This window comes from Colias croceus, chromosome 30, assembly GCF_905220415.1.
Source record: "Colias croceus chromosome 30, ilColCroc2.1".
Taxonomy (NCBI): Eukaryota; Metazoa; Arthropoda; class Insecta; order Lepidoptera; family Pieridae; genus Colias; species Colias croceus.
In genome coordinates, this window is record NC_059566.1 from 3,632,758 (window position 1) to 3,644,973 (window position 12,216).

The following is a 12,216-nucleotide window of genomic DNA, read 5'->3' on the forward strand; positions in this document are numbered from 1 at the left end:
ATTGATTCTTTTTTAGCGCAGTCGGTTGTGTTTTTTTAAACTATGATCTCTAGTTAGGTTTTTTGATCTGAAATAAAGGTTTTAAAGTTTCTGATGGATTTTTTTTAATATTTTTTTTGTAAAAAATATAGTATTGGTAGCACAAAGTTAGAGACATTTTAAAGTGAAAATTTTTAATACATCGTCTCAAACTTTTTGGTCTGTGTAGCGCATGTCGCGTGACGCACGATACGTACGATAATTATCGTACAAATACGATAATTTTTAGTTAAATGTCTATAGTGTGAAAAAAAGTTTCACTTTTACCGAGGTTTCATAAAACCACACAACATTTTTTCTTTTTGACAAATATAATGAAAATCCATCATCTACTTTTATTGATGTATTTTAACTTAAGCATAATATTTTTGTAGGTTTTGGTTAGCTTAACTTGCCTATAACTTGATATTACGGTTATAACTTAGGGTTTAATTAAGTTACATAACAATTTGATAAGAAACAGTTTTAATTCCCACTTTTTCTAAAAACTCCGTCACTCCAAAATGGCTTGACCGATTTTAAGACACTTTGTGTATTTGATAGGTCGTGATTTGATAAGAATGATATCGTATTGCCGCTGTATCCCCCATTTTTATAATAAAATTTTATATTTTACATTTAATTCTTAAGTTTGAGAAGAGAAATAAATAAATCTTCTATAAGATTAAAATATCAAATTAACGATTTTATTTTAAGATACACGTAAAAAAATTAAAAAATAAGTGTTATTATTAAGTTGAAAGTCATAAAATTTTTATACATAATATAATACTTATGTATGTATATTAATCTAGTATTTGGCATTTTTGTAAAAAAAAAATCTTATGCCGGGTCTAATTATTGTATTCAATATAATATTGAGTTTGAAAGATGTTTTTTATTTATAAATTTATTCACAAAATAATAATAAGCACATCTTTTTATATACTTGTACCAAACATTGCCTTATTTAACGGTAAAACTGTAAAATCAACTAAGATTTTTTTATAAAAGCGCGTGTGTGCTTAGGTATCTTACGTTTCAGAAGTGAAACTTCTTTCGTTTTCAAAGATAAACCCGCATAGTTCCCGTTCCCGTGGAATTTCCGGGATAAAACCTATGTGTGCTAAATTTCATTGTAATCGGTTCAGTAGTATTTGCATGAAAGTGTAACAAATATACATACATCCATCCTCACAAACATTTATAATATTAGTAGGATAAGATTCCTTAGGCGATAGTAGGCCACACTAGTAATTATTTGATTATAATTTCTTTGCTGTGTCAAAATCTATCTAAAATATTACTCGACTGCAAGAAAGAGGGTTATGTTTTGATTGTATTTGTTATGGAAATCCACGGAATTTCAAAAAAAGCTGAAAGCTGCTTTCATGAAATTTGGTATGGAGATATTTTGATACCCGAGAAAGGACATAGGCTACTTTGTATCCCGGGAAAATGACGCAATATCGGAAATCCCACGGGAGCGGGAACTATGCGGGTTTTTTTTTGGCTGCGCGGGCGAAGCCGCGGGCGGAAACTAGTATATTAATATTTTTAAGTACATCTCAAGCGTATTCCGCAGACAACTAATATACATATTACATAATATATGTATTTATAAAATTACATTACCTATTTCTACTTATAAATTCTATTCAACATTCTTGTTGTTAAATCTGTAAATTTTTGATCAATAAATATTTTTTTTATAAACTGTGTGTTTTATTTATAGTAGGTATACCTTACCTTACTAGTAACATAGGTAAGTATTTAAATTTAAGATTACTAATACCTAATACAATGTAGAGGGGAAAGAATGAATATAAAAAACGTTTAATTAAATCTATACTATTAAAATTATAAAGCTGACGAGTTTGTTTGAACGCGTTCCCAAGAACTAGTGGTCCAATTTGAAAAAAAATTTCGGTGTTAGATAGGCTCCCAATTTATCGAGGAAGGCTATCTAACACCGAAGCTAAGGCTATATTATATTATCATCACGCTAAGACCAATAGGAGCGGAGCAATGCGAGTAAAACCGCGGGGCATATCTAGTTTTCAATATAAAGTGTACCTAGTCAATGAAAATGATCCACTGTTTGCTACTATTCATTGACCGCCTCCTTGGTACAGTGATTGACGTGTGAGCGTAGAACCGAGAGGTCCTGGGTTCGATTCCCGGTGGAGACGAGGAAAAAAAATGTCTCGGTCTGACTGGACAGAGAAGGCTGATCACCTACTTGTCCCTAAAGATAAATCCATCTGTGAAACAGATGTATGCATAATGCATCTGCCCCTATCTGCCCCTTGCCCCACAAGGGGACATGGGACTTCACTACAGTCGCATTAATACAGCGCCCGCGCCAGTGCAGTACAACAAACAATAATTAATAATTGTTAAAAAAAATAAATTTGTTATTATGCAATTTGCTACATTAATTATTGTTGTATTGTTATTGTATGTCAGGGTTTACAGAGTCTTCTGCTCTGACGAGGACGGTTTGCGCTCGTCTATTAAATTATTTATGGTATGTCTTTCGCGGAGGCGGTAAACATTTGGCTGTATATTATAATATTTTAATATCGGAATAAACAATGATGTGTAATTTTCTATTAATTCATCGTATAGAGCTTTATATTCATTGGTTTTTCGAGCTTTTTTACGACGCATTTGTTACCAATTTTTTAATTTATTTTGTGTTATTTGTTAGTGAGTTACCTTTGTTTAGTGATGTATTAAATCTGGGTGTCTCGTTGACAGTGCCAACTCGACGGTGACGTAATTTTCGAATTACTCCATAGCTTTCTGCGACTCTGCTACAATTTAGTTTTAGCGCCATCTATGTTAATTCCACCGTACTACTTCAAAGTTTCGGATAAATTGTTTGATTAGTTAATTGTTCTAATTGATAGATGGCGCAAAATTCAATAATCAATTTGTTATCATTGAATGCAATAAAATATAATAATAAATTATTATGATAGAGGCAGTAGTAAAAAGCAGTTTTGGTAAATTTATAAATTATAAACGGAGAGTTTAATAAATAGTTCAGCAGTTAAAAGCTAAGCAGTAATGAGTAAAGTAATCAAAAGTGAGTGATTAAAAATTTTATTAAAATTAGTTCGGTCATACATATCTAAAATATATATGCTAAAATTAAGAACTTGTTTCGTCATTACATTTCTTGAGACATTTTCAAATACATAAATTAAACAGAACATATCCAAAAGCTCGATTTCTATATGTAGGTAACTACATAATATAATGATTGTTATTCATATTTGTTATACTTGTTTTTTGCATTCTTCTCTACAGAGAAGAGATATTAGTAGTTCAAAAAGGGACTATTCATACACACTTGTAATAAGTTAAAAATAATATTTCTTAGGTATGAAAAGGCAAAAATTGAATTGCTTTCTACTAATCACTACATAGTATAAAAAGTCGCTCTCTGTCCCTTTGTATGCTTAAATCTTTAAAACTACGCATCGGATTTTGATGGTTTTTTTTAATAGATAGAGTGATTCAAAAGGAAGGTTTTAGTATATAATTTATTAGGTTTTAGAAAAGCCGCGGGCGGTAAGCTAGTGTAACAATAAATAAAACTAACAATTATGATGTACCTATTAAATTTTCGGTGTTCTGTGAATATCCCCCACATAATTCTTTCGGTGTTAGATATCCCATTTATCGAGGAAGGCTATATATCACGCTAAGCAATGCAGCAATGCGGATAGAACCGCGGGGCACATCTAGTAATATTATAAAGCTTAATAGTTTGTTTGTTTGAACGCTCTATCTCAGGAACTACTGGTCCGATTTGAAAAATTCTTACGGTGTTAGATAGCCCATTTAACGAGGAAGGCTACTTCTCTATAAGTGATATTAGTAGCATCAAGTTAGAGTACACATAAATATATATTTTAAGATTGGGAAAGAATCAAATAAAACCACAGCATAAGGTCGCATTCTGTATTCACTAATTCGAGTTCCACACATTTACAATCGATACATTCACACTACATTAAATGCAAGATACAAAATTTTACAATAAAATATGAACACATCTGCCATTTCTGGTGATATTCCCGTGAAATATACTCATTTATAATATTTTCTACAGATAAAATTGATATTACATATATTAAACTAGAAAAAATATCATATTATACGTCAAAAGGTATAGATAGGTTACCAAAACAACATTCGATCTTATAAATACACTAAGGGTCAACTCACACCAAAAGAGCGGCGAAGGGCAGCGAAGCGGAGCGCAGTTTCCGTGTCATATGAATTTTAACTTTAATTTCATTTCTATAATACTTATTATAGCATGCGACTTCTCACGCAGTCGGTTTATGGAATTCCCCGGAATTCACACGCGACTCGTTCGAGTTTCTCAGGCGATTATAAGTTTTATAGACAATAAAGTAAAAATTCATATGACACGGAAACTGCGCTCCGCTTCGCTGCGCTTCGCCGCTCTTTTGGTGTGAGTCGACCATACCGCACACACGATTAGTCAAAGTGAGATGGCATGATCCAACTGTCGTTAGAAAGAGACACAAAGTAAATTGTGGCTAATTGGCCACATTCCGACGTGTCACTTGCGCTAATAATCAATCTATACCTTTTTACTTATAATATTTGATAGCATCAAGTTTGCATTACAAGTCAATAATCGTGCAAACTGCGCAAATTCGATTCAAAAATATATCGACCGTTTTGACTATCTAGGTACATGAAAATGAAAATGATGGAAAATGCAATAAAAATACAAGTTATATAATAAAAAAATGTACTTAAAACCTAAATTAAGCCAAATAGCCAACTTATTATACTAAATACAGCACATTGATGTTACAGTCTCTTTCTATCTTGAATAAATTACCCTTAGTTAGAGAGAGATGGCACGACTATGCGACCAAATTTTTAAGTTAACACCCCTCTCGCTCTAACAAAGTCTAATTGTATGCGATAGAAAGAGATAGCATTACACATTTTAAAGATCGTCACTTATACAATATTTAGTAAATCGAATTGAAATTAAATTATACATATGCGATATCAAAATTATCATCGAAAATGACTTTCCGCCAATATTATCCATAAGATATTATCACAGAGTAGCAATATATATTTTATTTTATTATATTAAACTCCTGCTTTGAGCTGACCATTTTAAAAAATAAATTAACTACAGATAACGAAACGCAAGCAAACGAAAAAACATACACACGCCACATAAGGTGATTTTTTATACATTAGTGTTACAATTATTATGAAAAAAAAAATTTTTTTGAGATCGTTTTTTTATGATTTTTTTTCAATTTATATTTATTTTTTTGTCATTTATATATTTATACTTTTACGAAATAAGTATGAATATTAAACGCTAAATTAAAAATAAGTTTTTTTGTTTGTTTGTTTTTTTTTGCATCACGAATTACTAAACCCGGCCGAGATTAATCGATAACAATATACAATTGATGTTTTTCTCAATCGTTAAAAAAATCGGTGGACATTTTTTTATTCTCGTAAATATGCATTCACATGTCTTAAGTATTATACTTACATCTAGAAAATATGGAATATTTAGTTATTTTTATTTATTATTATTTTTTTTTGAACATTTTCACTTACAAAAATCATCACAGTTAAGCTATGGGCCAGAGCAATGTTCGTTTTGTATCAACTTACCGACGACAGATCACATTTTTTTTATATATATTAATTAACTATAAAGACGTAAATACATAAAAACTACCTATTATTAGCACAATTTTAGTGGCCTTGAACGAAAAGTATTAAAAAATATTTAAAAAAAAACTACGCTAATACAGTGAAATGTCGTCGACAACCGACCTAATGTAGATTTTATCTAAAAAAATTACAATAATTAATAAAGCTATATACTGATAAAAACTAAAAAACGACCATTGCCCTTGCGGATGCAATTATTAAAAAAAAAAAGTTAAAAATAATACATTTATTAACCGGTTCCATATTCAAACATGTCAATTTCACGCTGCCCTTTATTAAATTAGAATTAAATCATTTCGATCACGGAATTTTGAATATTCAAAAGTGGGATCTCGACATTATTAATTATTATTTATTATTACAACTTTTATACGAAAGCATCTTTTCAATTTCGCGCCAACGACATTTGAAATAGAACGCTCTAGTCACATTCCTTAGCCTGATTCTTAAAAAAAAAAACAAATTCGTTCATTAATTTTTTTTATTCAAATTACATACAGCCAGTTAACAATTATTTTTTTCGTAATTAAAAAACCAATTGACAGCTAACTTTTTTTTTTTAATTAAAATAGTAAACAGCCAGTTTATAAACCAATGCTTGTTTATTATTTTTTTTATGCTTAAATATTTAAGAACGAATTTGCTTTTCCCTCGACATGTTCCCGCCAAATTTAAATAAAGAACAAGTGTTGAGTTTGATTTTTTTTTTTATTTTTTTTTTATTTATGCTATGCTAGTTGTCGCAGTACACAGGCAGTACGGGGCTTCTCGGCCAATCGGATGTCTCTTCGCATTCGCTGCTTTCGCTTCCGGTTCTAGAAAGAAAAATGTTTTTAATTTATTAAAAAAAATGTAGGCTGATGCAAAATGGGGATTTCGATCAAAAACTTTGAATAAAAAAATTTGAATGTTCCACTATGCTTGTTGCAAAATAATCTTCTCTGTATATACCATACTCTACGGCTAGCCTACGAAATGGCTGTACCAATTTCATAAAACTTGTGTGTATTGGTAGGTCTGAGAATCGAACATCTATTTTTCACACCCCTTAGTGAGAAAAGTAACAAACATAATATAATATAATCTATACTAATATTATAAAGCTGAAGAGTTTGTTTGTTTGAACGCGCTAATCTCAGGTACTACTGGTCCGATTTGAAAAATTTTTTCGGTGTTAGATAGCCCATTTATCGAGGAAGGCTATAGCTATATATCATCACGCTAAGACCAACAGGAGCGGAGCAATGCGAGCAAAACCGCACAGCACAGCTAGTTACAAATAATTACCTGTTTCTTACGGGCGTAGAGTCGACAGCGAAGTGTTGTTCCTCGATCGTTGGCAGCATCGATGTAAGTTTGTCTGTTGGACGTAGCACCTGTGTGCAAAAAGTTTTATTAGAATGTGCTCAGCAATTTCGTGTCGTAATAATACGTGCGTAATATTTGTTTTTTTTTGTTGAGAAAATTAAATTGAGAAAAAACTTCTTTAGCACCGTTGCCGATTTCGGTTGTAAGTCATTATGTACATATACGAAAAAGCGAGTTCTCCTTTGATATGCTAGCTGTTGGTTCCTATGGTGTCTTGCGCGCGGTATCCGCGCTTAGGTTGTTGAGGAAGTGATTATGAGGAAGAGGAATTTTTTATTTTATTTTTGAGGATGAGGAACCCAAAATATTGCGGAACTTCCGCATTATGAGGAAGCGGAAGAGGAATCCTCAACAAACCTAATCCGCGCCGCGTGATCCTCGTTGCCATGGCGACAGCGCGGCCCGCTAACTATTACTATTATGCACAACAGAAGATCGGTTGCTATAGCAACCGCGCGCCCCCCACTCGTTACCATGGCAACTCCCCACTTACAATCTAAAGCCAACACCACACACCTTGCGCATGCACGAGTTGTGCAGTGTCAAAGCGCGCTGATTGCTAATAGTCAGGTCGGTTACTGCTCGATGCTTGTTAGCCCGTTGCTATGGTAACATAAAGCTATCACCGGTTCCCTGCTACCGCTGCCCGTTGCACGCGTTGCTATGGTAACATAAAGCTATCACCGGTTCCCTGCTACCGCTGCCCGTTGCACGCGTTGCTATGGTAACATAAAGCTATCACCGGTTCCCTGCTACCGCTGCCCGTTGCACGCGTTGCTATGGTAACATAAAGCTATCACCGGTTCCCTGCTACCGCTGCCCGTTGCACGCGTTGCTATGGTAACATAAAGCTATCACCGGTTCCCTGCTACCGCTGCCCGTTGCACGCGTTGCTATGGTAACATAAAGCTATCACCGGTTCCCTGCTACCGCTGCCCGTTGCACGCGTTGCTATGGCAACTAAAGCTATCACCGGTTCCCTGCTACCGCTGCCCGTTGCACGCGTTGCTATGGCAACTAAAGCTATCACCGGTTCCCTGCTACCGCTGCCCGTTGCACGCGTTGCCATGGCAACTAAAGCTATCACCGCACGTTGCACGTCCGCTCTCTAGAGCTGTCACACGAATAGTATTGCTATTGCACATGGTAACCAAGTGGCGCCCGGTTCAGGGGCCTTAGACAAAGTAACAATTACAAAACGATAACGAAGTTAGAAATCGCAAAAATGTATGGGATTGACATACGCCGCGTTAGATCACGTGGTCTATCTAATGTCAATCCCATACATTTTTGCGATTTCTAACTTCGTTATCGTTTTGTAATTGTTACTTTGTCTAAGGCCCCTTGTTACAGACGCTTCCCACGCTGCATTCGGCACCCGTTGCCATAGCAACGCCTCACCCCTAACCACCTAACATAAGAGCACCACCACACACCTTACGGGTCCGCTCGCTGAGCCGCCACACGAGCCGCTGCCGCTGCACGGCCGCACCTCGAGCCTCGTACCGCGCCAACACGCTGCGGAAACGCGTACGAACCGCCACTAGGGACGCGTCGCTCATCTGAAATGGCATAACAGTTGTTATAGTGAAACGGAAAAGTGACATTATATATAAATAACTAGAGGTCCGCCCCGGCTTCGCCCGTGGTACATATTTCGCAATAAAAGGTAGCCTATGACCTTTCTCGGGTATCAAAATATCTCCATACCAAATTTCATGCAAATTGGTTCAGTAGTTTAGGCGTGATAGAGTAACAGACAGACAGACAGAGTTACTTTCGCATTTATAATATTAGTATGGATAAGGAACGCATCGCTCATAGCGCGACCGTACCACTATGAGAGACGCGTTGCTTATCTGAAGTGGCATTCAAATTGTTATAATCGAACGTTAAAATAACATTATTTAGGTTAACAATCTAAATATATCATAGTGTGCATAAAATACAAAACAGAGATTTTGCAATGCCACAATTGCTAGAGAGAAAGTACTGTTAATAATCTTAATAGAAAAATTTACTCAAAGAACAAAAATCCATTCGTTTCGAAAAGAAAAATATGACCTGAAAATTAGCTTGATAGACCCCAGGATTTCAAAATATAAAAACTACTGTTATATTTTAAAAATTAAATTATCTATAATATAAAAATGAATCCCAGAATGTGTTGGTAAGCGCATAACTTTAGAACAGCTGAACCGATATCTTTAATTCTTTTTTTATTATATTCCTTGAAGTACGAGGATGGTTCTTATGTAGAGAAAACGTGAAAATGTACCACGGGCGAAGTCGGGGCGGACCGCTAGTTATAAATAATTGCTATAATACTCACATGACAATACGCCTGCAGTTGCGCGGCGAATTCATACAAGCAATACGCCTCCTCCGGTACGGGACCACCTTCTCTACTCCACTCTACGAGGTCCAATTCTGAAATATGTCATGAAAAAATAAATAAACATTGTCTGTCTGTCTTACTACAAAAAATTTTAGACAGGGTTGAACTTTGAGCGCGGGTTTTCTATAATCTGGTTCCGTATTTCACATAGACAACTTTTAAAGTGACAATTCCCTGGTTTTAACCTCAAAATATGCTTGTATGTTTCTCTGTCTGTCTAATATTTGCATGATAGACGAATTAACGGTATGTATAGTTCTTTTTTTGTTTGTCTGCCTATCTTTCACATCGCAAAAGACCGATTCTATGATGATTTTTTTTGTCTGGAGAAAGTTATTAGTGTATTCAGAATTATTGTGAGCTCAATAAAAAGAAAATATTTCTATACTAGCTTTTCACCCGCAGCTTTGCCCACGTAGTCAAAACACGCATAGTTCCCTTTCCCGTGAGATATTTTGTGTGACTATCCTATGCGTTAATCCAAGTTACCCTCTGTGTGTGCCATATTTCATGAAAATCGGTTCCTCAGTATTCGCAACAAATCTTCTCTTTATAATATACTAGCTTTCCGTCCGCTTTGTCTAAAACCTAATAAATTATCTAAAAAAAAACCTCCCTTTTGAATCACTCTAACTACTAAAAAAACCGCATCAAAATCCGTTGCGTAGTTTGAAAGATTTAAGTATACATAGGGACAGAGAAAGCGACTTTGTTTTATACTATGTAGTGACGTATAGACAAAAAAACTCACCTAACTGATGGTACAATATAACCAACGCCAGTTCACTGCTCCTCGCGTTAACACACTCTGCGTCACAAACTGCTATCTCCAGCAGTTTCATTAGCTTCTCTTCGGATAGCGGCTGCAAGAGAGAGAATATGTTATTTATTTTATTTTAAACACTTTATTGTGCTGCCAACATAACAAAAGTAGGTACAATAGAACTTAAACTAGTACAAGCAACACGGAGGGCGGCCTTATTACTAACAAGTAATCTCTTCCAGGCAACCAACAGACTGTGTGAAAAACAATATTACTACAGCGGAGGTAGGTAGGTATGTTATTGTAGTGATATTATATTTATTATGATATGTATGGGGAACATGTAATCTATACTATAATATTATAAAGCCGAAAGAGTTTGAACATGCTAATCTCAGGAACTACTGGTCCGATTTGAAAAATTCTTTCAGTTTTAGAAAGCCCATTTATCGAGGTAGGCTATAGACTATATATCATTAGGCTAAGACCCACAGGAGCGGATCCAAGCCGGTGAAACCGCGGAGCGCAGGAATTATGTAATATGGGAAATTTGTCTGGTTAGTTTTTACAGCTAATTCAAAGCTGACTTGAGTGACATTTGGCATGTAAAATTTGTATTAAAACAATAAGACATGTTGTTATTAGCCATTTTTAATGAAATTAAATACAGAAGTAGTATTAGTAGTTGGTATAGCGCTGTTGGTATACCAATGCTTCATTAGAGCGCGCGAGCGCGCCGTCTACATAATGGAGCGCAATAGCATTGACTCGCGCATGTAACCATGGCAACCGCCCTTCCTCTAAGGGGCTGTCCATTAATCACGTGAGGCTCGAAAGGAGGGGAGGGGTCCATCAAAAAATCACGAAATATCACCAGGGGGAGGGGGGGTAAAGTAATATATCACGTGTATTTATTTTTTCGGCAAGCGCGTGATACTCAACCGAAAAGCGGCGTTACATGTATTTATTTTTAGTCAAACGCGTACAACTTTTTCGCATTTCTTTCAATATAATTTATGTCATCCAAAAACAAACTGCAATCTTTCTGTCTACCTCTGAACGTTTATTGTACCTAATCTTTAATTTTCTATAATAAAATTAGATGATAGATACTTATTTCAGTATTTTTTTATAAATTAAAAAATAGATTCTTTGCAGGTACGAAAAAATACACGTGATATAGGGGGGAGGGGTAGTCTTAAACCTCGCCACCTCACCACGTATCACCAAGGGGGAGGGGGGGTCAAAAAATGCCAAAAAAACATCACGTGATTAATGGATGGCCCCTAATAGAGCGCAATAGCCGCAGCGCGCGCCACGTTGTGTAACCATAGCAACCAAGCAACCATAAGCGCGCGCCAGCGCGCCATCACTACAACAGCTGTTGCGCGGCCGCCATGTTTTTTTACCATTGCAACGAAACTCGTTACCATAGCAACGCGCCCCGTTACCATAGCAACGCACTTTGTCACCATGACAACGCATAACTACGTCTACATAAACGTATTATAGCAATGTATACTCACAGGGCACACCCCCATCTCCCGTGCAGCGACCACCACGATGCCGCGCAGCAAGCGCAGCCAGCGAGCTGCAGTCAGCGCCCCGCCACTGGCCAGTGCCAGCTTGTCCCGTACTACACGCGACATGCGGGCCACGTCACCGGACGTGCACGCCGATTGGGATACTGATACTGTCGACGTGAGATAAAATAATTAGTTTAACTGTACACGGGAATAATGTTAAACACATAGCAATATTAAAGTTGAGCTATAAGTTGAGCTGTTAAGGCTGTGCAATAAATCAATATTGCAATCAGTGTATACATCATCATCATCATCATCATCAGCCCATATACGTTCCCACTGCTGGGACACGGGCCTCCTATGAGGGTACAGGCCAT

The 12,216-nt window shown here is 35.9% G+C and overlaps 1 protein-coding gene across 1 annotated transcript in view; it reads right to left on the minus strand.

The window, feature by feature from the left end:
• Window positions 1-6,423: 6,423 nt before the first annotated feature.
• LOC123704495 (cyclin G) overlaps window positions 6,424-12,216 on the minus strand; it is a 40,177-nt gene continuing 34,384 nt past the window's right edge. Inside the window, exons 6-11 of the mRNA XM_045652877.1 lie at window positions 11,840-12,006; window positions 10,302-10,413; window positions 9,485-9,582; window positions 8,589-8,714; window positions 7,072-7,160; window positions 6,424-6,599 (exon numbers count right to left, since the gene is read on the minus strand). Of these exons, the coding sequence (XP_045508833.1) occupies window positions 6,518-6,599; window positions 7,072-7,160; window positions 8,589-8,714; window positions 9,485-9,582; window positions 10,302-10,413; window positions 11,840-12,006 (674 nt within the window). The 3' untranslated portion in view covers window positions 6,424-6,517. The remainder of the gene's footprint in view (window positions 6,600-7,071; window positions 7,161-8,588; window positions 8,715-9,484; window positions 9,583-10,301; window positions 10,414-11,839; window positions 12,007-12,216) is intronic.